The sequence below is a fragment of the Alexandromys fortis genome, unplaced genomic scaffold, assembly GCF_014885135.2.
Source record: "Alexandromys fortis isolate MF-2015 unplaced genomic scaffold, M_Fortis_MF-2015_v1.1 scaffold_77, whole genome shotgun sequence".
Lineage (NCBI taxonomy): Eukaryota > Metazoa > Chordata > Mammalia > Rodentia > Cricetidae > Alexandromys > Alexandromys fortis.
This window is the reverse complement of record NW_026067967.1, coordinates 7,582,149-7,610,076: the sequence shown is the minus strand read 5'-3', so window position 1 is coordinate 7,610,076 and position 27,928 is coordinate 7,582,149. Positions and strand designations below refer to the sequence as shown.

Here is a 27,928-nt window from a genome sequence, read left to right as displayed (position 1 = left end):
GCGCGGCGCTGAGCGCCGTGGCCGCGCTTCGCTGGCTTCTAGGTTTAACTGAGGTGGCAGCGGCTGTCCGCCTCGGCTCTCGTGCCGTCGCCGCCACGGCCTGGGCGCTGCTCCCCGGCTCCCCGAGCTCAGCGCGAAGCCCTGGCCCCGGCGGCCGGGGCATGGGCCAGGGGCGCGGCGTGAGGCGGCTTTCTGCACGGCCGTGACGTGCACCGACTTCAGCATGAAGACCCTCATCGCCGCCTACTCCGGAGTCCTGCGGGGTGAGCGTCGGGCCGAAGCTGCCCGCAGCGAGAACAAGAATGGAGGATCTGCCCTGTCACGCGAGGGGTCTGGGCGATGGGGTGAGTGTCAGTCACCCTGGGAGCTTTCCACAGCAAAGACGACTTTCAGGAAGGGACTCTGGCTAGCAATGCTGCCCTGTACTGGACGGGTTAGCCACTTCAGGTTGGCGTCCCAGACAACTACTTCCAGTTTTTACAAAGGTCTCACCTAGTAGCCCAGAATGGCTTCCAAGTCGGAATCCTTCTGCCTCAGCATCCCGAGGGCTGGGACTGCAGGTGTGTGTTACCACAACTGGCTTCTCGTTAGGGGAACCCAACTCTGCATCCTGTCATTTCTGCCTGGGATGAGGGTTACCGGTTTGAGCCAGGCGGCCTGGTATTCTAGTCAAACCTGGGTTCATTCTCCATCCTGGTGGCTCACCAATATTGCAACATGTGTTACATCACTTCCCATCCCCCAGCTGATGAGGGCGACACCACCCACTCTCCCCTGTTATTAGTGATATTTTACTCTTCAGCCCCCAGTTATTCTTCCTTCTCACAAGGTGGAACAGGATTTGGCTGGGAGAAACTGGATGGGGCAGGGTGTAAGGGTTTTGCAATCCCCTGAAACAGCCACTGGATGGAGAACATGCCTGCCTGGAACAGGTGTGCCCCAACTGTCCTCTGTCCCGGCTTATGTGTGGCAACCCAGACTGTGGCACCCACTCAACAGCAGCAGCCCTGAGTCTGACATATTTAGAAGTGGGGTGGGAGACCCTGTTTTTTTTGTTTTTTTTTGAGACAGCATTTCTCTGTGTGTACCTCTGGCTGTCCTGGAGCTTACTTTGTAGACTAGGCTGGCCTCGAACTCAGATATCTACCGGTTTGGTTTTCCTTCTTGAAGGTCTGCCTTCAAGGGAGAACTGAGGCTTTCAGTGAACCGGGGGCAGAATTAAGATTCACACCACAGCTTTCCCCATACAAGGCAAAGCATACCACACTCCCTAGCTGTACTTGGAGAAACTAAGGAGGAAGAAATGCTACTCAAGGTTTCCTTAGCAGGGCAGTGGTGGGGCACCCCGAAGACAGAGGCAAGTCAGAGCTATTGAGTTGGAGGCCAGCCTGGTGTACAGGGCTAGTTCCAGTTCATGGGAAACTGGAAATTGAAAAGTACAAGTGCTCAGAAAGAAAAAAGGTAAACCAGTCATCTGGTGGTTGTTTCTATTAGTCCATAGTCAAGACCATGCTATAGATAACAGTTCTAAATCCAGTTTTGCCTTAACAATAAATCATGAGTATCTCTTGCCATTTGTCAAAATCGTTTCTTAAATGCTGGTGGTTGCAAGGTAACCCATGCTGGAACTCCATCACGGTTTATCCAGTGACACTAACATTAGTCCCTTTGACCATCCGCCCCTGTGGTTATCCGCCACAGCCGAAATGGTCCCATCCCAGGGGCAAGCATTTGTGCTGCCCCATGAAACAGTGTATAGCATCTTCTCTCAGAATCCTTCTTAACGGGGAAGAGAGTGACTTGCTCACATGCATGCTTTTAAGCGTTTTCATTGCAGGGTCATGGGACTGCCGTCCGTGGTGGTCCCTGTGGAGATATCCTTCCTGGTCTCTCCTCTGTCTTCCAGGAGCAGGAAGCCTAGTAACTATGTTTTTCACAGTTTTTTTTTTTTTTAACTCAGGGAGGTTTGTACTCCCCACCGGATGATTTTTGAGCAGGTCTTTAGTATCCTAGCCGAGAGTTTCCCCATGTTGTTGTCCAACCTTGAAAATACAATGGAAAAAATGTGGGTGTAATTGCCTCATAGACTGTAACAAAGACCAATATGAAATGCAAGCTAGTCAGTTTAGCTCTCCGGGATCTTTGGCGAAAGACTAGGTGGGGTAGGGGAGGATGCCCAAGCAAATTTTGTTATCTTGACATCTCTGAGAGGCCTCTCTACTCTTTGGTCCTTGAAGACACTCCCTAGTGGCCTAGTTTGCCTCAGACGATCAGTTCCCACTGAACACCCTGTTAGTGGCAGTCTTGAAGGAAGAAGGGCATGGATTCTGTGAAGGGAAGTTCCATGATGGGTGAGTGACTACACAGATAACTTGGCATCTGTTGTTTGGTTGAAGCTTGGGTGGTATGCCTTTGTTGCAACAGAGGAAGTTTTTGGTACTTTTTTTCCCCCTTTGGTTTTTCAAGACAGGGTGTCTCTGTGCATTGCTGGTTGACCTGAAACTCACTCTGTAGACCAGCCTGGCCTGGACTCAGAGGCTCCTCTGCTTGTCTCCTGAGTGCTGGGATTATAGGCATGCACCACTACTCCTGGTTTGTGGTATTTTCTAATCTCTGAAAGACTGGCTTGGACTGTGATTTGGAAGCCTTAGTTAAATCCGTGTACGTCCCCGCTTTGCTTGCCCTTGGATGGGGAGCTTTTTGCGGTAGAGTCCTTGAATGCTTGTGGCTATTCTTAGGGTTCTGTCCAGGACCCAGCATGAGGTAGTGCAGTGTAGTTCTGAGCTGGTCCATTGTGTGGCCCCCAAAGCCTAGAACAGAGGTGGAGTCACAGTCCGGGTTTTGATAGAAGAATCCCAACACCTGTTGATGACTTCGTAGCCTGGATGGTGGAGATGGAGTTCCCATCTCTGGGAATATGCTAGGTGGAGTCAGGTTGTTGGGGGTAACTCTGGAACTGAGGGTTGGCAATCGTCTAACAAAGTCCTGTGACCTCTCTCCTGTTCCTGTTCCCTCAGTTCTGCGTGGCTGTCCCCCCAGCTACGGAGACCACTTTTTTGAGTTAGCTCTGTGCCAAAGGCTCGTCTAAGTGTGGAAAGGAGAGCCAAGTGTGATGCTTTATTAGCAGGTGACTCAGTGGCAAGTGTGGAAACTCTGCCCCACCTCCACCCTCCCGCTCCTGAATTCAGCGTGTACTTGAGTTAAAACCCATTGCTGGATCTGGCCCAACTGCCACAGCACAGACAAGAAACCCAGGTTCCCAGAAGAACTCGCTAGAACCTGGCTCTGTCACCATGGGTGCCTATCAGCCTCCTTATGCCAGAGGTGTGGGGACAGCAACACTGAGCGCTAACCAGCATGTGTGTGTGCCTTGCAGTTGCCAAATGAGTGCCGATTGCTTCTTAACTCCATGCCGGGCATGGTGTCTCCTCCCCAAGCTTTCGAGGGAACTCCCCTAAACTTGGTGGATAGGGTTGCCAATAGCCCACATAACTTTATCTGACTAAATGAACTGCCCTCCTCCCCGCCCCCTGGACTTCAGACCTCCGATTTATGAGGCTGCCGGGAAACCCACCACCTGATAACCTCCTGGTCACCATGCCATGTGCTGGTGGTCTTTCTGGTCCACCACTGAGTTCTCTCTTGGGGTCTCTGCACTTGCTCTCCCTTGGCAGATCTCCCAGGTTGTCACCCCATCCTCTAGTCCCAGATCTTTTCCTTCTGTAGACCTTATCATTACCTAGTTGTGATGCACTTACTGTTTGAGTTACTGTCAGCCCCCGGGAGCAGGGGCCTCGTTTGTCTTCCTGCGCCTTGTGTTGCCAGTGCCCAGCACCGTGCCGTTGGGCAGTAGGAGCCCTGTAGATATCTGCTGAGTGAGTGAATCATTAGTGGGACTTGCCAGGTCCTCTTGGCAGGAAGCCTTGTCTTTAGCTTCAGTGAATTCCTTAGCTTTCCCCAGGTCTCTATGCCCGTATGTGTTAAGTGTCCTCGAGACCCTGTCTGATTACGAGCTTGGCTTGGGGGCTAAGTGCCAAGTGGGCGGAACCAGGTGAACCATGATCCCCCACGTGGTTCCAGACTATCGAAGGCCAAAGCCAGGATTCCTGCCCTGTCTTTTTTTTTTTTTCCCTCTGAGAGGGTTCATGGCCACTGGAGACTTTATTTTCCTATTTTGAAATAGATTCAAAGCCAGGTGTAGTGGTGCACGCCTTTAATCCCAGCACTTAGGCAGAGGCAGGTGGATCTCCAAGTTCCAGGTTAACCAAGGCTATACACAGAAAAACCATCTCCAGCAAACAAAAGCAACAAGAAAGATTCAGACATCTCAAAATTAGCACCTGAGGGTTTGAGTTAAGGTGAATGGGATGTGTTTGGTATCTGATTTGTGAGTGAGCCCCCTTTTTAATCTGTAAGTCATACAGGAAGTCTTAACCATAGACAGAGGACCTTAGTGGTCATGTTATAGTCAGAGTTGTAACTCCAGGATGTTGGGAACCTGGTACCCTAAGTGACCTACTTCCTTGGCCTCATCATCAAAGATTCTACCTTACTTCCTGAAAATGGAGTAGCTGAAGACTTGTTCCTGGAGTGGGTTCCCCTCGGGAGTGGCTCAGATCGAGTAGCTGAGCTCCTTTTGTGTGTCGGCCAGCAGGCCTGACTTTAAGGAAGCGAGGCCAGAGGGGTATGCACACATTGAGATGGTATGACCAGGAGGAGAGGAGGAACTGGGCCTGGAGGATGAGGGAACTAAGTCGCCTTGGCATGAGGGAAGGCTTCTTAGCAGAGGAGGGGATGATCAGCCTGACTTGTGAAGGGCGAAATGACATCAGCAAGGCAGATAAGAAGTAGGACCGGTGAGATGGCCCAGGGGGTAAATGTATTGCCTTGACACCTAATCACCTCACCAGTTCAATGCCTTTCACCCATTATGGAAGGTAAGGACTCCCAAAAGTTGTCCTTGGACCCCCCCCCCCTTACATGCGCACAATAATTTTTAAAAAGATATCCTAGACATAAGGAATAATGTAAAGAGACACAAGTTTAGGTAGAAAAATACAGCGACTGAAGGTCTTTGAGGGGCCAGCCTGGGCTGCAGTCCCAGCATAATCCTCAGCAAAGACAAATGAGACAGAGGATGTTGTGTCCTGACCTGTGGGATTAATCTGCATCTGCCTTAGAAGACTTAGGGGTCCCAGGAGAGGAGCCTGGGATAGGCAGATATTCATGAGCTAGTGTCAGCTCCTTGGGGGATTTGGGACTGGAAGGCAGACCTAGGTACATGTAGTCCTTATTCTACCACTGAAGGTCTGTGTAGCCACACTCACAAGCCACTGTCTCTTGCTGATTCGGAGTCCCTTCGTGTGTGAAATGGACAGGGTTGTGGCATAAGTATTTCCCCCATCATGGTGCTGAGCCTGGCCACCCGTGTGCCAACCCCAGGGGCAGGAAGCATTGGGGTCTGTTCTCATTAGCAGATAGTCATTCCAAGCCAGCGCAGGAACCTTGTTCTGCTGCGTTGCTTCCCACCCTGCCTTCTCAGTGCAGGGAGGATGGCTTGCTTGGTGGGTCCCTTTGGTTCCTTCCAGGCCACCTGGAGAGTGTTGCCAGGCCTGGCCTGCTCTTTTCCCTCATTCTTACCAGAAATGGGGCTTGCATCCTTGTTGGGGTCCAGGTAAGTGCCCCAGAGGAACTTATGGATCACCATAAGGGCCTGTTCTGGGGACTCCTTGGTGACGCTATGCAAGCTGGTGGTGTTGCCATGGCAGCCCCTCCTACTCCAGTATTCCTGAATGTGCTAGGTCTGAAAGTGGGGGGTGGAGAAAGCGGGCCACTGGGGTCTTCAAGCACTCATGTCCTGGTCCTGGTTAGGAGCTGGGATCCTGGCATCCTAAAAGACCTACCCTTTTGTCTTTCCCTCCCAAGACTCTAATGAAAGCTAAATGTGTTAATCCCTGAACCCTTGGGATAACCCTTATAGGCGCCAATGTTCCCATTAGAAGGATCATTTGTAGATTAAGAAGCCATTAGTGAATTCTAGTAGAGTACAGAAGGTCTAAATTGGCAAGACCTCAGCCCTCATCTGCTGTATCCTTACCCCTTAATTTAGGGGTATCAGAGACCTTAAGAGTGGGAAAGGCCCCAGAAAATCTACAGAGACTTGGGATGCTGGACTCCTGTTTATGAAATGCAGGACTTGGTGGCAAGGCCAGGTACTTTCGCAAGTACAGCATGGCTGGGTTTGCATCTGTAGTGGTTTGTCCTCCCTTTCTGGCCGGATGTCGCTGTAGGCGTTATATTAGGACATATAATTCCCATAAGAGCCCTCTAAAGGAGACTTCATGTTTCTGGGAAAGAACTCACCAGGGTGCTGGGACCAGGTACATGACTGACCACTGCCCTGTCTAAAGTTGGAAGGGTGGGTTATTGGCTGGCTCTTCCTGGTGTTGCGGGTGGGGGGCCAGCATTTCATGGCCTCCCAGTCCTTCTGCCTTCCTTTCTCTTCTTACATATTCAGTCTCTGTTGCAGTTTGGCAAGATGTTTGCACCTAAATCTTCCAACTTATGTTCCCTTTCCCTTAGTAGATGCTGTTTGTAGGGCCCCTACCTTCCTCTTGGGCCCATCCCTCATCTGATATCCCGTTCCCAGGAGAGGCTGGGGGGCATCCCTCTATTCCTGGACCATTCAGGCCTTCTGTGTCCAATTCATGGCCTTGTGTCCCCTGTTTAGTCTGGGGTGAGTGCTCCAAGAACTACTAGCCTCTGGCAGATGCCTGAGAAGCAGAAGGGAGGTAGAGACTGGAAGGTTCCCCCTTGGTTTGGGGTACTTTGGAAGTATGTTTCTCTCCAGAACCACCTGTCTTGTCCCTGGCTTTAGCCCACCCTTGCACTTAGAGGAGACCTTTCCTGGTTCCCTATGATGCTCCCTTTGACCCATTCGCCCAGGTCAGCTGATTTCTATTGTCCATACCCTTTTCATTCATCACGGTGCCTTCAAGCATGCAGGCATAGATTAGGCACCTGCTCTTTGTATGGCTCCGTTCTGGGCCTAGGAACCCAGACTGAGGCATAGTTCCCGCAAATAAATACAGACCTCCCATAATGAAATGGGATATGGATGGAGAAGTGAGAGATCGCCTGTCGGGCATGGCCACTCTGTCCTGAACTGGGCACAGGAACTCTTCCCAGGAGGAAGGTGGACAGGCTAGTGGCTGACAGGGTTCCTCTGTGTGTGCTAAACACCTGACCAGACTCAGAATGAGAGAACCATTCTTGGCGGCACTGCAGGCTGGGCCAGGAGAGGCCCTGTGAGGTTTGGATTGACAGCCCAGCCCTGGAGACAGCAGGCATGGCCTTCCAGGGTTGTCCGTTCCACCATGTCTGGCCCTGTCACCGTCGCACGTGTGGACGCTGGCTGAAAGTACCTGCCTGAGGTGGCCCAGAAGACAGCTAGCTCACCTCTGGCCTCAAAGAAGCGCATCACTTGGCGCTCGGCTGGGTGTCTTGACCGTCAGCTCCTCATAACCATGCAGCTGTGCCCAGTCCTTTGGAGTGACTTGAGGGTAACTTCCTCACTCTGCAAACCAAGGCAAAGTTTCCGTCCAGATGACCCAGATGTGGCATCCTTGGGTTCTGGGAATGTGGGCAGGATGCTATCCTGCTGGAGAGCCCCAGGGGCCCTTCATGCCTCTGCTCTCTGACTCTTTCCAGATCTAATAGCTGGGCCAGTTCTGACTGGGTTTTCCCCACAGGGACCTAACACTAACGAGGACACTGGGTCCCAAGCAGGGTGACAATTTGCAAGAAGCATTAGTCCCAGGGTTTGTGTTGCTTTAAGACAGCGGGAGGACACGGAGGCTTGCTTGATAATTACCTGCCACTCAGGCAGATCCTCGCTTTTTATGGGGCTCTCGCCTAAACATTATCTCAGTTCCCTCAGCATCTGGAGAGGTAGGAATTAGCCCCATTGTACAGGTGAGGAAACTGAGGCTTACACAGGCAATGACTCATCTGAGCCACACTTCCTGTGTGTTAGAGGTGAGTTCTCCTGGCTCCTGTTCTTTGGACTCCTCCTGGGTGCAGCCCCTCCACAGATGATGTTGTGGAGGTGGTGGAGAAGCCACATAGGCCGCACAGAGGCTTCCCACCTGCTTTGTGGGCCACGTGATTCCCACTGTGTGCTTGCCCCTCCTGTCTACAGGATGGGGACTCTCTGCCCCTGGCTCTGACTCACTGCCCCAATTCTTCTCCTTTATAGCTCTGGTCTCCACCTGATAATCACCATTCTCTCTCTCAGCAGAATCTGAGCTTCCAGACTGGTGGTGGTGGGGGGGCATGACTTCCTGCATTAGCTCCCGACTCCTGCCCCCACCAACACCTTCCCTTCCTGGCAGCACCTTCTAAGTGCTTGTGCTTTGGGTTTTATGTCGGGCCACTTTGAAGAGCTAGCTGGTTCTCTGTTTTCAGCCTCTTTGGGGTAGTCCGATGCCCCTCCCCCATTTCTGAGTTGTTGGTCATGTGCTTTGACCCTGCCTTATAGGGAACTCCTTCTTTGTGTGGCAGTTCCGCCACCTACAGTCTCTGCTCACCTTCCATGCCTGCCTTCAGAGCCCTGCACAGCACATTCTGTACCTTTCCCCCAGTGCACACCCTTGTCACACCTAATGCACGCTCGCCTGCTCACTATTTATACCCTCTCCTCTGGGGAGGTGAAAGCAGCAAGTCTCACCTCACTGGCCATGTGCACCTCACACACATTGAAAACAGTTCTTTTTACACACACACACACACACACACACAACATACAGTCCCTGTCTGGAGGTCAGAGCACAGCTTGAAGGAGTTGGTTCTCTCCTTCCACCATGTGGGTCCTGGGGATTGAACTCAGTTCCTTAGTCTTGGTAGCGGTTACCCTTATCCATCAGGCGTCCAAATATTTCCTCATTTACTCTCTTCCAAAACCCCCTGAGGTTGTTCCTATGCTCAGAGAGATTTAATCACATCCCAGGTCGCATCATGGGGCAGAGCTGGCCCTTTCCCCAGAACTGGGGGCTTAGACTCAGACTCTGCCATTCTTAGGTAAGGGTAAGAGAAAGCCAGGAAAATGTTTTCCATCAGCCCTGGGGAGTGGCCTCCTTGGTTACCCTGATATTAGATACTGAACAAGGAGGTTCTAGCACAGCCCTCACCACTCCCGTCTTGGGCCCTGAGATTATGAGATTGTGTTGAGTCCACTGTGAGCTCACATGACCTCACAGCAGAAGCTCGGGTATAGGCACATGTGGGTGGGGTTCACCATTGCATAGCCGGTCTGCACAGAAAGAACTGTCCCCATGACAGTGGGACACGGTGTGGGCAGAACAGGCATCCAGGTGTTATTTCATGCAGGTGTTATCTGTTTTGGGTGTGGACTACCGTGTGTAGTTGGGACCAGCCTTCTGTAACATGGCATTGTTCAAGTGGTGAAGGGATTTGGGGTCCAAATACCTGCCTGGAGTGATGGCGAGGTCTTGCCATGCCTTTGTTTCCTTCTTGCCTAGTGGCCTGGCATAGAGTGGTAAGGAACCTGCTCCGGGCCTCTCTGATGTGTTCCCCTTTCCTCTGTCCTCCAAACACGGAGTAAAAAATGAGCCGCGTGCAAGGATTTGCACACACAGATCAGCCTCTTGTGCGCGTCTTCGCTGCATTGGATTAGTCTTTTTGTTCTGCCCTATGCCTTACCTCTTCTGTGGAAAATGATGTCTTCAAATGAAAGGCAGAACCTGCAAGTGTCAGAGAACGTGTACTGGGAGAAGGCAGGAGAGGGTTCAGCGTTTCCATAGCAGGGCTGGCTTGACCGAAAGCAGCCCAGTGCGGCTTGAGCATTCAGCCTTCTCTGGGCTGGCGCTGTGGGATTTGCCCAGATGTACAGCAAACCTCTAGAGCCCTCCCCACCCCAACCCTGTGTGAGGTTCAACACACACAGATGAATCCACTCCAGTCTTGGTACTCACAAGTTACTGTTCAAGGGGTTGGGAGTTGCCAGATCTATACCTGGGACTCAGAGAGTGGGTGGGCCCAGGGAGGCTTGAGGGATGAGGAAGCTGGGCTTGGCTGGGTGCTAAGACTCTCTGCCGCCCTACCCAGGAGTCAAACAGGTTGGGAGTGGAGGTGGAGGCTTTTGGTTGTAGCTTCCTCACCAGCTGGACTTCCACCAACCAAGCTGGCCGCAGAGGAAGTATTGACAACCAGGTAGCATAGCTGATTATGCCCTGGGGATATGTGAGGGAACCCTCACTTCCTAGTTCCCCAGGTGACTGTCCCAGGGCTGTTGCCAGCTGCTGAATTTTAGGGCCCAGATTCTGGCCAGGAGGTGGACGCTAGGGACCATGAACTGTGTGATCTAACTCATTCCATTTTAGAGATGGGGAAACTGAACCCCGGGGAAGGAAGTCCCTTAGCCAAGTTGACACAGTAGTTGGGGCACAGAAAGCCTGCTGCTGCCCCTGCCTGTTCTTTAGGAAGCCTGCTCCTGTTGCCGTGGTGTAACACGCCTGTGATTCAACACTCAGGAGGGCCACAGCAGAGCTGCAAGTTTGAGGCCATCCTGGGCTGCATGAGACTCAACACCACCAAAACTAATCAATAGAAAACAAAACACAGAAAGAAAATGAAGCTATACCCGGCCTACCCTCTGAATAACAGCAGAGGGGAGGGACTTGGAGACCAGCACTAGGGCAGGGTTAAGTTCACACTCTGAGAGGCCCTGGAGCGACATCAGAATGGGGTGAAGATGATGAACACCCAGGATTCTGTGCCTGGGCAGTGGTCAGAAGGGTGAAAGCTTCAAGGGTTCTTCAGGCTTCATTCTTACTGCTCTCCCCAGAATGGAAGGAGCCTTAAGGGTCTGACTTCATTTTCCTTTCTCAGCAACTCTGCCTAATGCCTTTCCCCTTTACCAGCCAGGCCCTATCAGAGCTCTGGGGACCCAGACCTGGAGCTGAACTGGCCTGGCCTCAGGCGACAATCAACTTGAACTGTGTAGTTTGCAAATGCGGGGAGTGTCAGACAGAAAAGCTCCCTGGGGTGGCAAGAAAGCTGGTGGCTTCAGGCTAGGGTGGTCCCCAGGGACTGAGAGACTGTGTCTGCTGTAGCCAGTGCTGCCCTCTGCACTGGGGAAGTGTCAAAGCAGGGTGTGGCCTCCAAGGAGCAATCACTGTCTCCTAGGCCCCTTGGTTCCCAGCCCTGTGGGAGTGGATCTGAGCTACGTGGTGCTGCTGTCTTTCCTGGATCTGCGGTTCCTTCTGCAGAAATGCAGCTGATCCTCCCTGGACTGCATTCCTGCTGGACTGGCAGAGCAGGCAGCAGGTGGTTGGCCCAGTGAAGCAGGATGAGGACAGAATGGGTTCTGGTCTGCTTGGGTATGGACTTGGGGAGTCTCCCAGGCCCTTGGTTTTGTCTGTATCATGGGATGAAGATTGGGGAGGAAATGGGGTATTACTTTCTAACCCTATCTACTTGTAAGTTAATAAGATGGGGGGGGGGGCTTGGGTTATTTTGGAGAAAAAATGTTTAGGTTTTTCTCAGTTTGGGGTGAGGCATATGACCAGTAAGGAGTTTCTGCATGCCTCCCCGAAGACCGTACCGGCTATAGTTGGCTGTGCTGACTGAAAAGCACAGTCTGCCAGCCGAGGGGTTCAGGCCTTGGCTTGGGCCTCTCTTCCCAGCAGGCTCCAGGTGCCTCTCTGTGTCCTGTGTGCCTTTCCTTAAACACTCCTCCAAACTGTAGCCTGAGGTTCTGCCTCCGGTAGCAGTGGGACTCCTAACAGAGAAGCCAGCTAGTGTCCGCACTCATTTCCTGCCTAGCAGAAGGCTTTACCAGTGGAGCACCTAGTCTTCCCTGTGGAGCACCTAGCCTGCCCAGTGGAGCACCTAGTCTGCCCAGTGGAGCACCTAGTCTGCCCAGTGGAGCACCTAGTCTGCCCAGTGGAGCACCTAGCCTGCCCGGTGAGCACCTAGCCTGCCCAGTGGAGCACCTAGTCTGCCCAGTGGAGCACCTAGTCTGCCCAGTGGAGCACCTAGTCTGCCCAGTGGAGCACCTATGCTTAACCTTCGTGGTCATTGTTGCTGACAGTGATGTAGCCAACCAGCCTTAAGTCAGGAGTCTAGGCTGTATCTTAGAGGTTCAGTTGTGACAAATGTATTTGTCTAGACTCAGCTGGTGGACATGCGCACCAGGCCCTGAGTTTGGTCCACCCTTGAACTCTCTGCACCTAATGGTCCGAGTCCTTTGCATTTATTAGGTGCTGTGTCAAAAGCGGAGGAGTCCCGAGCAGAAGCAGGAATCTTGGCTTTTGTTTGTTTCTTTTTTTTTTCCCCCCAAGACAGGGTTTCTTATAGATTTGGAGCCTGTCCTGGAACTTGCTCTGTAGACCAGGCTGGCCTCGAACTCACAGAAATCCGCCGGCCTCTGCCCCCAAGTGCTGGGATTAAAGACGTGTGCCACCACCACCAGGCTGGAATACTGGGTTCTTTTTTTTACCTGGTATCCTTGGTCATACTGTAACACATGTGCCTCTAGGGCTCAGGATGAAACCTAAGGAACAAGCCTAGTGGAGGAAAAGGGTCTAAGATCATAGGAGAGTTACGAAGAGAGCAATGCACCAGCCCTCTGGAGTGGCTGTAGGATCCAGTCTTGTTTTCCTGTAGAGCACTGGGTGTGAGTGAGTGCCCAGTATGTGATGATTGCAAGCATTGGTTCCTGTGCATGCTACTCCCTGGGGTCACATAGTGAGGGGAACCGAGAGGGCAGTGCCAGGCCCTCTCCTGGTTTATTAGATCAGAGAGGGGAAAGGACTGGCTTGTCCCCCTTGAAGTCTGCCAGAGAGGATGTATATCCCTTTCTGAACTAGATTGTGACCTTGCTGCCGCCAACTTTGACAGAGAGCAGAGGCTCACATGTGACCCCCTAGACTCCTTTCTCCCTTCTCCTAGCTTGTAAGCTGGGGTGAGCGGTCAGGAGACCCTCAAGGTCAAGACTGAGGGAGTCTTCTGTTCTGGGCCTCCATCAGTGGGTGGTAGGAAGGAATGTTGGGGTGGCGCACAATAGGAGCTCAGAGACACGGACATGGTTGGGCTCGGCAGAGCTGGGGTGTGAGGTGGCCTCTGCTTTTTAATCTAAGGCTGAAATGAGTGGTCTGGGGTCTCACCCTGTGCTCTTCCCTACTGCCAGCTCCCTGGTAGGCACCAGGCCTCATGGTCACACTGTCAGCTATTAGAGTCCGGGGGGCACAGATCAAGCCAACTTGTTGAGCACATTTTGTTCTCATTTCCGGTCTTGGCACTTGCTTAGCAGCAAACATACGTACCTCAGGTGCCTCCCCGTGTCCTGTGAACCTTTCCCTAAACACTGTTCCAACCACTAGCTTGGGGTCCTATCTGCAGTGCTGGGGTACATAACCCCACTTTAGGAGAAGTGAGATGCCTCTGGATCCTCCCTCAGCCCCAAGCTTGGCGCTACAGTGAAGGTGAATCCATCTTCAGCGGGCTTGGTATGAGCCTGGTGGTTGGAGGGTGAACAGATTCATGGAAAGAGGTGTCCAAGAGAAAGGGAGTGGGGCAGGGATCGGGAGGCTCAAAGGGCACTTGGACAAAAATCAAAACAGAACATTGCAAATGGGATGTTGAACTTCTGTCCTTGGCCTCATAGACGCAGGTAGCAAAGATTAAATATTTGTCCTAGGTCAGATAAAGGAAGACATGTGTTTGGGCACTGGAGACGGAAGAAAACTGGCCCCCCTATGGCCCGAACCCGGGACTAGCTCTGACATTCCCCGCTGTCATGTTGCCTTGTCTTTTTTTTTTTTTCAAGACAGGGTTTCTTTGTGACTTTGGAGCCTGTCATGGAACTAGCTCTTGTAGACCAGGTTGGTCTCGAACTTACAGAGATCCGCCTGCCTCTGCCTCCCGAGTGCTGGGATTAAAGGCGTGTGCCACGACCGCTTGGCCGTTACCTTGTCTTATATGTAGAAATGGTGATACAGGGAAGCCGTAGTTTTATGGCTCTTATGCTGTAAAGCAGCTTTAGGAAGAATTAGGTGGCAGAGTGAGGGTTCAGTTACTTCCGAGTCTGTGGCCCGCGTTCACCTGTCTAGGAAGGCTCCTGGGGGAGGCTGGTTGTGTTGGGGTGTCTGGAGGACACTGGAGGACAGGGTTATAGTATGTTATAGACCGACATATTCTTCTTCTGCAGGCACTGGCTCCAGTATCCTCTCGGCCCTCCAAGACATCTTTTCTGTCTCCTGGCTCAACAGGTCCAAGGTGGAAAAGCAGCTCCAGGTCATCTCAGTCCTACAGTGGGTCCTGTCCTTCCTGGTGCTAGGTAAGCACAGCTGTGGCAGGGGTGAGTGGAGGTGGGGTGACACAGTCCCATGGAGATCAGCCTCTCCCCAGCCTCTTTCCATTTACTTCCATCTTTGGGGCCTGTGGTCAAGTATTCTACCAGTATGAATTCACAGGAGATGTATTATGGCTTCATTTTGCAGATTAACTTGCCCAGAATTACTTGAATCTGGGTCTGTAGGATGCTCAGAGCCTGCACGCTTCTAACTGCCTCCTTGTCTACCGGCAAAGAGCAGGCAGGTGTCTACTTTGCTGAAGTCAGGTTTGAGACCAATTCTAGACAAGCTTTGACTTTCTGACTTTACATAGACACTGCTCTCCTGGGACCTTCTCTTCCTTCCCAGGCCTTATAACCTCAGCACAGGTTAGTCTCTGAGCACATGAATACAGACAGAATCCATGTGTCCAGCACTTGTGGTCAGGTCCCCAGCCACTCACTCTTCACACTGCCCAGGACAGTGGGAGCTCAGCAGACATCCACATGGTAGTGTGAGGAGCTGTCTTTGAGGCAGGCATAGAGCCTCTGAGGCCCTATTGAGAACAAAAGGAACAAATCCCATGGTATATGAGGCCCTTGGAGTGTCTTGTCTTTTTTTTTCTCCTTTTTTTTTTTTTTTTTAGATTTCTTTATTATGTATACAACATTCCTTCCATGTATGCTTGCATGCCAGAAGGGGCACCAGGTCTCATTATAGATGGTTCTGAGCCTCCATGTGGTTGCTGGGAATTGAACTCAGGACCTCTGGAAGAGCAGTCAGTGCTCTTAACCTCTGAGCCATCTCTCCAGCCCCTGGAGTGTCTTTTCTTAAATTCAAGGAAGAGGAAATAGAAATTCAGAGGTTCAGTGGCTGACCATGGCACCCATTAAACAGAAAGTCAGAGTTTGCGTCAAAGCCCAGTGCATTCCCTTACCGTGAGGGCCCCGAATTCATGGACAGAGTCCAAGGTGGGCTTTGGGGGATTCATTGAACTCTTAAAATTAAATGCAAGGCCATGCATACATTTTCATTGCTATAAGGCTGTGGCTATCCTCAGATTCTTACAGCCTCAGAAAGATGAGATGATGAAATAATGGTTTGGGGACAGATAGTTAAATTGGGTCCCTTAGATCTCTAACTCTGAGTGTGGCTTGCATTTAGTCTCTTATTAGAATACCAGGGTAGAGAAACCATGTAACCTTATATTTGTCCAGTAGGGAAGCAAGGACCTAGTGGGGACAGAGCCTTGTCTGGGGTTATAGGAGAAGAAAATAAGAGGGACCAAGATAAGAACGCAGCGACCCCCAGCCTCTTGGTCCTCTGTCTAGCCTGCTTTGCCAGCTCCTATTGTCGCTATCTGCACCAGAAGTCAATACTTAGCTTGCCTTAGTGGGTCAGAGCTTGGCTGTGGGGCACTGAGTAACTTGTGCAATCCTAGGCCATATAGCATGTGACAGGGCTGGCCCCAAGCTGTAGGTTAATGATCTGTGAGGCCCAGCCACAGCCCAGAAACTGGCCCAGCATGTCTTTCCAACATGTAGGTGGGAGCTAGACCTGGGCGGGAATCAGCCCTGCTTAAGCTGTTGTAATTACTACATGAGCAGTCTCAGCTGCTGCCTCTCCCTGTGTCCCAAACCTGCTGGCACAGGCTTGCTCTGTATTGCAAAGATTGCTATGGATACCATTCACATTAAACAGCTTTTTGTTTCGTTTTTCTGATGTGCCTTGTAGCCCTCTAGAATTCTGGTGAAAGCTGTGGGCCTTCTTGGTGCTTTTAATCATATAATATGAAGTGCACTGGGGTTTTTAAGGATCTATCTAGTAATGCTGGAATATAAACATGTAACCTTTGAAACCCAGTTGGACACTTAGTAATGTTTGCTTTTTTATTACGTTGTTTTGTTAGGAAGTATCAGCAACTGTAATAAATATTAACCTAAAGTAATGAAGTGTCTTCAAGATTGCGAGGCTGCAGTGGTGAAACACCTTTGCCATCTCTTGCTACCATGTCAGCAGGCTTTGCTAATACTCCCGTGGTTTGTCCCTCAATGAAGGAAATGCTGAATCTCCACATGGTTCTAGTAGAAAATCTGAATGTCACTTTGCTCCTCCATACAAGTCCACAGACCCTTAACAGTGTTCCCGACCATGTGTTAAATTCCAACATCACGTCATTTTATCTTCCCAACACTCTGTAAGGAAGTAAAGGTTTGGGTATGCGTGATGGCCAGGACCTGGCAGGGCCCGTCCCCGAGTCTGCTTCATCCTGTCCTTGCTCTCCACAGCCCCGCTGCCGTGGCTCCTATTGAAGAATGCCCACACCTTTTTTCCCTGCACCACCAGCCTGGGGCCAGAGCTCTGCAGTTCTGAGCTGCTTGTGGCCCCAGGAACAGGAAGGGATGCATGCAGGTAGTCCCGCGCGTTCTCTCTGCATGCAGCAAGCAGGCTGTTTAATCACTGTGCTTGCATGTCCTGGGCCCAGGGCACTGGTGGGTGTCAACCTCATTACCTGAGAATGGGGGGCAGGGAGCTGTTGTAGGTTTCCCAGAAGGAAGGCATTTTATGGGGTGGTTGTTCTGCCCAACCCTCCATCAGGTTTTTTTGATACAGGGGCTCACTGTGTAGCCCTGGTTGGCCTGTGCCTGTATGTATGTAGACCAGGCTGGCCTCCCGTCACAGAGATCCACCTGTCTCTGCCTCCAGAGTGCTATGTGCTACCACACCCAGCAGGCAGCTCTGTTGTTTGTTTGTTTTGTTTTTTGCTTCTTTGACTTACTTAAAAAAAAAAAAAAAACTTTCTATATTGGTGGCTGGGGCTGGAGAGTAATCTCACCTTGTTCTAGCTCCAAAGGTGCTCAGGGACTCGGACTGAGCTCTGTTGGACAGGAGAGACGGTGGTGAGAGAAAATGCACATTTGAGAGGACAGGGGCAGCCCCCAGCTGTGTAGGGCCAGGACTTTGGGCTTCTGTCACTCACTGCTCTGTCTTAGCTATGCAGACAGGGCAGGTACGTATGGATACTCCTCCCCATGGTGACCAGCCTCCCAGCACTGGGGTTTGGGCTCCCTGATGGAATATTCACGCCTCACACCGTGCCCCTTCCTGAATGCCATGGGCCTTGCCTGGCCTACCTGGAATGCAGTGAATCTTTGCTTGGACAGCTGTGGAGGCTGGGGCTGGAATGGTCTTCTAGGACCAGGGAAGGAGCCTGGGGCAAACGGTTGGAGCTGTGCACTGTATACAGCCTAAATATGATCAGGACTGTTTTTCCAGCTGCCTGAGGGACCCACGCTATCTTCAACAGGGTGTGTGGGGTGCAGATGCTCCCCAAGACTCAACTCCGGTGTATGTACCACTGCTAAGTTATCTTAGGAAACTGCTTGCTGTTGTCTGGTAACTGTAGCTCGGTTCTAGCTGTCCCAAGGGAAGGCCAGTTCAGGAGTGAGGCTGGGCTGAGGATGGCGAGGGCCACAGTTTACTTGCTCTCAAGCCCATGGAGATCTGAAACAGGCTCAGCACTGTGTTTGGAAAGTTCAGTAGAGCCTGAGTCCCTGTCCCCTCCCCAGTTGGGTCTAATGCCAGGGTGAAGAGATGAATCCTCCAGTGTGGAGAATTCGGATTGTGTGGTCGGGTGATTTGATACTCATAAACCTGTGGAAGGGACAAGGATCTGAGGGGGGCTGGAAGGCTGGATGAAAATTGGAAAGAAAGGCCCTGGTGAGCGTATCTAGGGGTGGACCATGAGATGCTGGCTCTCCTTGCCCCTGGGGCCAGGCCATTCAGCATTATGGTCAGCCAGCTGGCCCCGAGGACAGTTACCACAAATAGGTGTCCCAGGAGAGTCTTTCTAAGTGTTTGAGGAGGGGGGGGCCTGCTGGGCTCTGTCTCTGCTCTGGGGCTGCCTGGGGACAGCCCTCCTGTGACAGATAACCCCCTTTTACCCCACCCTAACCCCACGGTGACATCTGAGATTTCTCACCTCTGGTGATCTTGCTTCCAAGGCTGAGTTTGAACCCTGCCTCTCCTCTGTCCTGCTGGGTTAGCTTGGGCAAGTCAGTCCTGACAAGTAAGTTTTCTAAAACAGAAAAGTCAATGCTTTAATGACTCAAAGGGATCATGCAAGAGGAGACATCAGGAATTGCTTCACAAGAAGCGGAAGTCTCCCCATGTTAGCCAGCTCAAGCCCAGGTGCCCCGAGCTCTAGGACCCACCTGTGCCCGTTGGCCCTGCTTCTCCTCCTTGAGCCACCCATAAATCTCTCCCAGTGCCTGGGCATCTGGACCTCTGCCTAGGTTAGTGCTGGGGAAGCCATGCCTCAGCCAGGAGGACTGGGAGCTTGACCTGTTGTCTCACCTCCCCCAGGAGTGGCTTGCAGTGTTATTCTCATGTACACCTTCTGCACCGACTGCTGGCTGTTAGCTGTGCTCTACTTCACCTGGCTGGCCTTTGACTGGAACACGCCCAAGAAAGGTAAAGGTCTGGGTCCGCTGCTTGTGTTCCTCCCTCTGCTGGGCTGCAGCCCCTCCTCCTGGGTGCTGGGCTGGGCGCCGCCGTTTGGGGCCTCTTCACAGGAGCTCACCCTTCCTTAGGGAGGGCAGAGGGAATGTATGTGGGAAGGGGCACACTGGGCAGGTGCAGAAATGCCGTGTGGGCTGACACCTCCCTGGGGGGTTCACACTGGCTGTGTCTCGCCTACATTGTTCAAATGTCTCTCCCACCTGCTCCTTCCCAACACTGTGCTTTGTTTCCTGGAAGGTGGCCGGAGATCACAGTGGGTGCGGAACTGGGCCGTGTGGCGCTATTTCCGAGACTACTTTCCCATCCAGGTAAAGCCGCGGTGTGCTGTCCTGGGAGGGGACAGGAGTGGATGGAAATATGAACTGTGACAGCACTGAAAACGGGGGCAGTGTGTCCGTGCGTGACGCAGACTGGTGCGCTTGGTGTTGTTGTGAGTCAGTCCTTGACACCAGGCGAGCTGCCTGGGTGGTCAGGTGGCCTAGGCTGTGCACAAACTCTGCCTACTGCAGGCATTCCTATGACTTTCCTGTCCCCTGCAGTTAGGCTTCCCTCCCCAGAGGGCCAAAGCCTTGCTCGAGATGTCCAGTGAGGCCATGGCAGCGGTGCCAGGCCCTCTAACATGCAGCCCAGGGCCCTCCCCGATTCCTAACTATCTATTCCTTGGGGAGGGACTTGGCCCCAGATCTCTCTTCCCGAACCTGCTTGACTGTTGGAACCAGGGTTTAAGAGTTGGCTCTGCTGTTCCTTTTACCGACCGGCCGTTTGGGGGTCTGTCTAGTGCTGGGCTCTTCGCTAGGGCGTGGGTGACGGAGCGTTAGCCCTAGGCTTACGTTCAGCCTAATGAATCCACTGTATTCCATCTCACTCTCTGTGTAGCTTTCTCAGCTCTACTGAGCACCATTTGTCTCCGCTGCAAATGGGAGATGCTCCAATGTCTGCCTGGCTCTGTCTCTCTGCCCCAGGTGCTGTGTCTTCTGCAACTGTGCCCCAGGAAGCCTCCTGCAGGCTAGTGGCTCCCCTCTCCCAGCAAGCGATGGCTGCTGAGATCTAAGCATTCAGCTGTTTTACCGATCTTTACCCTTTCAAAAGACCCATTTCTCTTACTGGAGCTCCCTTCTCCAAAGTGAGCTCCCTTCTCCAAAGTCTAGCTGACCCAGAGGGCATCCCTTTTTGGAGTGGTAGGACTGGCTCCTTCAGCAGCTACTGGAACTACGGTCTTCTATAACAGAAGTGGCCCACGTCCTGGGGTTCCTCTCCCTGAAGGGTAGGCAAGACCTTTGGAGATTAGGAAAGGCTCTCTGGGCTTCAAATCGGCCATCTGTCCAGCTTGTCTGATTTCATAGATATGTAGACTGAGGCCCAGAGAAGAGGGACTGTCCCTGGTTCACAAGACACTGTGCTGCCATGCCCTGCCTAGACAAGCTAGGAGTAGAATAAGCCTGGCCTGGGAGCAGGATGTGGAGAGTGACCTGCCAGGAATCTGCCCAGGCTGACGCTTACCAGCACGGCCTGAACACCGCTGGGCTGGGACTTTGCCACCCAGCACGCATGTCAACAGAACAGTCAGTGACCTTCGCCCTCCCTGCAGAGTGGACATTCTGTCCAGTTGGGAAGGGCAGTGTCGTTCGTGAAGACAGATCAAAGCTATTGCCAATGTCTCTGTTGGTACTGCCCGGGGCCATTAACCTGTACAGTGTCCCAGGGACGTTATAAACCACGTGTCCCATCAGATAAGAGCCTTGGGGAGGGAGGGAATTATTAAAGAGCCAGTTAGGTTCCTAAGATGTGACAGTGTCCAGGGAGAAGTGAAACCGGAGTGGCCTTGTGGAGCTGGCTCACTGTGACTTCCCCGGAAACAACCTAGATAGTCAGGGGGCTCCCGTCCAGTCTGTACTTTTGCTCCAGAGAGTTTCTAACCCAGTGCCAGTTGCCCAGCTCCTCCCTCAGTGCTTTGATTCACCGAGAGCCAGCTGGGCGGACAGAGCACAGCTGCAGCCTTGCACGGTTCATGCGCCCTGCTCCTCGGGGGCCTCTCGCTCTCCACCTCGGCCCTGGTGGAGCCCACTGCCGTTTCCTGGTTATTTGGTGGGCAGCTGAGAGTTGTTTTCCAGACAGCATTAACCTGCTTGCCAAAGCAAAGTGAGGAAAGTACAAGTGTCCTATACACCAGGGGTGTGACACCAGGGAGGCTTGTTCACATTTACACTATAGTAGAATGAAAAATGAATGCAGACTTTTTTTTTTTTAAACTTTCCTATACTTAAGAATTCTGGCAGTGGTGGCACACACCTTTAATCCCAGCACTTAGGAGGCAGAGGCAGGTGGATTTCTGTGAGTTTGAGGCCAGCCTGGTCCTCAGTGTGAGTTCCAGGATAGAAACCCCCCTTCTCCCTCCCTCGCAGCACTCCGTCCCCATTGTGCTTCTTGCTTGGGGTTTTGCGGGTACTTAGCCAGCCTCAGGGCAGGTGGTGGACCCTCAGGAAGCCAGTTATCAACAGGACAGCTTTGCTGAAAGTAGGAAGTTCAGATCACCCAGCTGCCACAGCCACACAGCCCTTGACTGCCTGTTTGAGCTGAGCATAGCTGCTTGGCAAAAATTTTGTATTGGTCCAGCTATACGATCCTTTTTTCCACACTAGACTATAAAGAGGTGGGCTGTGTGGGTTCGTCCTCTGAGCTGCTGAAGATTCTGCAGGATGCAGTGACGAAGAAAATCTTAGTGGGAGACCCGAAGCCATGGCTCTCCTTGCCAAACTCAGAATCTAGACTGTACCCACTGAAGGCTGAAGGTTCAGCTTGGGTGTGGGTTTTAGGGGAGTCACCGTGGTAAAAAGCCTAGGAGCAGGAAGGCAGAAGTCTGGCTGAGCATGAATTAGTAGGTTTGGACTGTGTTTGGCTGGGAAAGAAGAAGACAAGCATCCAGCCAGGGACTCCTAGCCCAGCAGCTGCCAGCCACTGGGTCTGGGGACAGGCTTGGAAAGTCGCTGCAGCCTTTTGGACTCCTAGTACATCAGGGCGTGAAACTTCAGGTTCCTTCCCCCCTTGGTGGGCATCCTCCTCTCCCAGCCGGTTCTAACACACGTTTCCTTATAGCTGGTGAAGACGCACAACCTGCTGACCACCAGGAACTATATCTTTGGGTACCATCCCCATGGCATCATGGGCCTGGGTGCCTTCTGCAACTTCAGTACGGAGGCAACCGAAGTTAGCAAGAAGTTTCCCGGCATAAGGCCCTACTTGGCCACGTTGGCTGGCAACTTCCGGATGCCTGTCCTTCGGGAGTACTTGATGTCTGGAGGTGAGAGTCCACTTCAGCTGCTCCTGCTGGGCTCTGCGGTCAAGACCTGCACCTCCCCATTAAGCATAGCGATGGAGGGAGCTGGAGTGCCCTTCCCATGAGGTGCTGGTCCCATGCAGGTAGAGACAGCCTGCAGTAGATACGCTAGGTCTGGATTCGCCGTGGATGACACCTCAAGGACCTCCTCCCACCTCTAGATACCAGCCACTGTGCTGCCGATTGTCCGTGTCTGCCCACCCACGGTCCCCACCAGCTTGGCTTTCATACCATTGCCCACATTTTATCGATAAGTAAACTGAATTTAGGAGAAATGAATTGCTTAGGGAGGAAGGATCTTCCAAGAGGGTAACGGGTCTGGGATCCGTCTATAGCGGTTTTTATTTTATCCTTGGTGGTATATAAGGGTAGGGAATGAGTGCATCCGTGAGCAGGCCTGATTGTGCGTTCCCCTCACCCAGGCATCTGCCCCGTCAACCGCGACACCATAGACTACTTGCTTTCAAAGAACGGGAGCGGCAATGCCATCATCATCGTGGTGGGAGGTGCAGCCGAGTCCCTGAGTTCCATGCCTGGCAAGAACGCAGTCACCCTGCGGAACCGCAAGGGCTTTGTGAAGCTGGCCCTGCGCCATGGGTAAGTGCCTGCGCACTCCAGAACAATGCCCGTGCCCAGGTGCCCAACAACCAGAAACCCAGGGAGGCAGTGAAAGAGGTTGGAGTCCATACTGCATGGCTTCACTTGTCCAAGTATGGGCAGTGCAAAGATGTGTGTGGCCTGTCCCTGGACACTTGCAAGTCACTGAGAGGCCAGGCTTATATTTAGAACATATGAGAAAACTTACCACTTATGGGATCAGAGATGTGAGACTCAGTGGTAGAGCAAATATTTGGTTTGTGTGAACCCTGGGTTCAGTCCTCAGCATGTGTAGGCATGCGCATGGATACACACACACACACACACACAGCCAAAGGGAGCAAGAGACCAGGAAGGAAATGGCATCACTTGAAGCATCAGGGAAAACTTGCCTATTGGAGAGTGCTGGCAGCTTGGAATCCTGGTATTTCTAGCAAACCAGGGGACGTATCTGCTTGAGAAGCAAATCTACCTTCTAGGCTCCTTTAGACTTCCTAGCGGGTGAGGAGACTTGAGTGCCCTCTTCCCACTGCAGGGGATGCTCTGGGGGCAGAACTGGAGTCTGGAGTCAAGCTGCTTTTCTCCCGCATCTCAGCTCTGGGAGACCTTGGAGTAGGGTCCTAGAACGATGGACTTTTGTGAGAGAGATGAACGGCAGCAACACGGTCCATGTCATTGAGGGCAGGGAGAGAGTTCTATCCCCAGGCATGTTCCGTGAGTCTTGGAGCACGGCCGTGGACAGAGCTCTGTGTCCCAGGATCTCCCCGGGGTTCAGGAGAGGCTTTTCTACAGTCTGCTGTCAAGTCAGGCCAGGGCAGATAGTGTGCTCGGCTGTGAGATGAGCTGAATCCTGCTGAGAGGGATTGGGTTCCGCTGGACAGACAAACAGCAGGGCCAGGCCCAGTGACTGAGGTCTGGCTAATGTGGGCCTCTCTCTTCCAGAGCCGATCTGGTTCCCACCTATTCCTTTGGAGAGAATGAGGTGTACAAACAGGTGATCTTTGAGGAAGGCTCCTGGGGCCGCTGGGTCCAGAAGAAGTTCCAGAAGTATATTGGTTTCGCCCCGTGCATCTTCCACGGCCGAGGCCTCTTCTCCTCTGACACCTGGGGGCTGGTGCCCTACTCCAAGCCCATCACCACTGTTGGTGAGTCCCTAGCCTGCATGGTCACCTGGCTCAGACGAGACCTTGTCCTAAGGATCTGGAGTTGGGTACTGGAGGGAGTGATAAGGGGGGGGTGGAGGTCGAGCTATTGCGATGAGCCATGAAGTGGTGAATACAAACCTGTTAGGAGAATGTTGCCGCGGAGACCGCGCGGCCGTAACAAGGGTGCTGTAGGGATTATGTGCTCCTCTGCTCTTCAGAGAGGGCCTGCGCAGGAGACAGCTCTTAGACTGCTGGCTGATGGGAATTCTCAGCAGCAAAGGGGAGGAAGAGCCAGGAATAGTCACACAAACCTGTAATCCCAATGTGGAAGGCAGAGACAGGAGGATTGCTGCAAGTTTGAGGCCAGTTGGTCTATGCAGCCAGTTCCAGGCCAGCTAGGGCTACATAGCGAGACCCTGTTTCAAAATAAAAGTCTTGTTCAGGCAGCCATATTGTTGAAGTATCATGGTTGTAGCTTCTCTGTCGTTTTCAGGAGACAGAATCTCTCAGCAGACTCCTGATCCTCTGGCTTGTACAGTCTTACAGCCTGTCTCTTCTGAGATGTTCCCTGAGCCTTAAGCATGGGGGTTACGTTGTAGATGTGTTAGTCAGGGCTGAGCGTCCCAGGATCAAATTTCGACCGGTTGTGGCTTTCTGCAATCATCTCTGCCTGCTTCTAAGAGTTTTTTTTTTTTTTTTTTTTGATGTGGAATGAGAACTAGGTTTATGTATAAACTTAAATGATCCCTGGGGCTGCTAGGTAGGGGGAAGGTAAAGGATTAGAACGGACCAAGTGCAGGAGGCCAGACTGGAGGCTTTCAGTACCCTGGACTGGAAGGGTGGCAGTGGAGCTGGGTGTGTGTGTCTGGCAGAAAGCTCAGAACAGTGCTGGTGGGACTGTGGTACGGGCTGGCCTTGAACATGAAACAGGATAAGAAAATAAAGCAAAGCGCAGATGTAGGAGGGTGTTCTACCAGCTGCTCATGCATGTTCTGATCTTCCTAGGATCCTTAGAAAAGGTCTGTGAGATATTCCTGGTGGCAGATGGGGAAACTGAGGCTCCTAGGGGCAGAGTTTGTCCTGGATAAGCAAAAGCAAAGCCCTGTGCTTGGTCTTACACCTCACATTGGAACTTAGCAGAGTGTGGAACTGGGTCCCCCAAGTCAGAGGCCACAGTCTTGGGTGGGGTCTTTGCCATGCTGCCAGGCCTTAGTGTTCTCAACTGGACCAAGGGACATGGTCAGCATGGAGCACAGGCTCCTATCACCCTGGGCACCCAGAGATGGGATACTCAGTGACACGTGCTGACCAGAGCTCTGCCCTTCTCTGCAGTGGGTGAGCCCATCACCGTCCCCAAGCTGGAGTACCCGACCCAGAAGGACATCGATACGTACCACGCCATGTACATGGAGGCCCTGGTGAAGCTCTTTGACAATCACAAGACCAAATTCGGCCTTCCGGAGACGGAGGTGCTGGAGGTGAACTGACCCAGCCCGTGGGGTCCAGCTCCTGGAAGGAGCGACTGCGAATCCTTTTCTACCAAGTTCTCAAGTGCATTTTGCTCTGTAAATTTGGAAGCGTCATGGGTGTCTGTGGGTTATTTAAAAGAAATTATAATTTGTTAAACCATTGCCATGTTAGATCTTTTGTAAGAAGGGGCGAGTCAGTATTTTAAGTTCTCACGTCTAGTATGTCCTCCTGCACAAGGTGGTGGCTGACATTTCTGGGCCTTGATGGTTTCTTATCCACCCCCTCTAGGGTTCCCCAGACAACAGACACCTGGCCCTGCTGAACTGGGGAAGGACAATCCTTATGACTTGGCCACTTAGATAATCCTCTTTGCTCCAGGGATTCTCAAGAGGCAGAGGCCGTGTTTAGCAAACATCTCCATTCCCACTACCCTACATGTGACTGAAGGTCTAGTTCTTCTTGCCAAGGGGAGGATGCAGAGAACAGAGTTGGCCCCCTTTGGGGAAGGTGGCAGCAGATAGCATCTGGAGTCTCCTCTTTGCTCCTCACCCTACCCCTTTTCTCCAATCTGAGCCTATGCTGGCCTCCTGTATACTGTGCTAGGGACAAGGATGTCCCACAGGTACTGTCTTGGGTTATCTCGCTGCTGTTGGCTGGTTTTACTCTGAAGGCTGGCACCGTAGATTCAGCACAGCTCAGCCGAGGCTTGGAACATGTTCTCTCAGCCGCCTGAGCTCTCCTGAGCCACACCCCAGGTCTGGTGTGAGGAAGGGTCTCTCTTCTATTCAAAAAGGGGCCTGGCTTTCGGTGTAGCACACTGGGTCCAGGGCAGGAGGCCCCGTACCCAAGCCTCACATGTGTGCCTTCCTGAGGCATTGGGCCAGGGAAGAGAGCCACCCCCCTCCTGTGTATTCTGTTTTCTTTCCATGAGATTGTTGTGCCATATCACACTTTTGTATATTCCTAGACTAATAAACGGAAACAAGAACTTCCTGTGAGTCGTTGCTCAATTCTTCACTTACACACTATCTGTCCTACTGCACAGGGCACACTGCAGTGCCCACTGCTCTTACACACTATCTGTCCTACTGCACAGGGCACACTGCAGTGCCCACTTTCTGCGGATTCCATTAGACTTGGGCCTTTACTGACTCTGTAACAACTGGGTTCAAAATCAAATGACTAGAGCTCTGGAGAATGGCTCAATGGTTAAGGGCCTTGGCTGCTTAGGCCTTTGTTCGATTTTGAATTATCTGCATGGATGCTTATAACTGTAACTCCTGTCTTAGGAGAGTTGTGGGCCTAAGGCACACAAGCTGTGTAACAGACACACGTAAGCAAAATACCCATACATATAATTTTTTTGAAAGAGAAAATAGTAATGACTTCAAGCATTTGCCCCCACCATCCTAAAGCAGACACTGGGCCCTCTGATTACCATCCCTGCCAAGGCCACAGTCCAGGTCTGCGTAGCAGTGAGAGGAGCCAGTGTGCAGAGAACAATATAAGCCACAACTCTGTCACAGAGAACGATGTCTTTCTAGTCTCACTTTCATTGGAGGTGAGGAGGAGGGGAACGCCGAGAGGCAAGGGCCAGGTAGCCTCGTTGCACGTTACCACTGTGTGTGGTCATGTTCTAGAACAGCAGAGCTGGAAGGGTCTTCACAAACTCTTCAGACAGTTCCCTGTGCTTACTCTCAGCTAAGCTACAAAGGTGGAAATCAGGCCTGATGTCACCTCTGTGGTGTCAGGTCTCAGAATAGGCGACCTTGTTCCTTCAGTTGGGGGCTTCTCAGCAGCCAGAGATCCTGCCGTTAGACCACAGACCTCATTCCCACCTCCTGACTGCTCATTTGCCATCCCCCAGTCTCAGGGCATCCCTTCTGCCCGAAGGCATGGTGGGCTGCAGAGGACCCTGTAGCCCAACTTGGAGTCCTTGAAAATGCAGTGGCTAAGCTGGGGGGGAGGCAGAGTTTGCCGGGGGAGGGAGGCAGGCTGAGCAGCCAGCACAAAGATGGGGCGACCCTGCCCTGTTCTGTTGCTTTTCAGGATCCAGGGGTTGCGAACAGGCAGGTCATTTCTACAGTTTCCAGGTGGCAGGGAGGACAGAGGAAGCCCCTGCTGACTTCTGTTACACCAGACAGTCTTCAAGAACATGAAAGCTCAGGTGGTGGCAAGGCCTATTTTCTGGTGAGAGCCTCAGGCCCATGCCAAATTTCTAGTACCAGTCCCAGTGTGCAGCCAACCCGACAAGAGATATAAAAGCCTCTGGTTCTAGGCTAAGCCCTGGCTGTAACCTTGGCCACCCCAGAAGGTTCCTAAGGATTACATTTCCTATTAGTGAGTGTTACTGTATACTAGGAAACTCAGCTACCTCGGTGTGGATAAAGGGTTTCCTTGCCCAGGACCATCTATTTAACAACACTGTGTCCAGAGCTGAGCCAGCCTTATCTTCAGCTACAGCTGGGGGACCCTGGGTGAATGTTGGGAAGGTTTGCCTTAGCCTA

General features: G+C 52.2%; 1 protein-coding gene across 1 annotated transcript; it reads left to right on the top strand.

The window, feature by feature from the left end:
* Positions 1-13: 13 nt before the first annotated feature.
* Dgat2 (diacylglycerol O-acyltransferase 2) lies at positions 14-26,414 on the top strand. Its single transcript, XM_050154428.1, has 8 exons — positions 14-344; positions 14,231-14,359; positions 18,720-18,827; positions 19,113-19,183; positions 21,969-22,173; positions 22,632-22,806; positions 23,749-23,951; positions 25,284-26,414. Exons 1-8 carry the CDS (start codon positions 224-226, stop codon positions 25,436-25,438), a joined length of 1,167 nt encoding a protein of 388 aa, XP_050010385.1. The 5' UTR covers positions 14-223; the 3' UTR covers positions 25,439-26,414.
* Positions 26,415-27,928: the final 1,514 nt, after the last annotated feature.

Coding starts and splice junctions, on each gene's coding strand:
- Dgat2 (XM_050154428.1), top strand. CDS start 224: ATGAAGACCCTCATCGCCGCCTACTCCGGAGTCCTGCGGGGTGAGCGT. Junction 18,828..19,112: donor CTGGAACACGCCCAAGAAAG/GTAAAGGTCTGG, acceptor GTTTCCTGGAAG/GTGGCCGGAGATCACAGTGG. Junction 19,184..21,968: donor GAGACTACTTTCCCATCCAG/GTAAAGCCGCGG, acceptor GTTTCCTTATAG/CTGGTGAAGACGCACAACCT.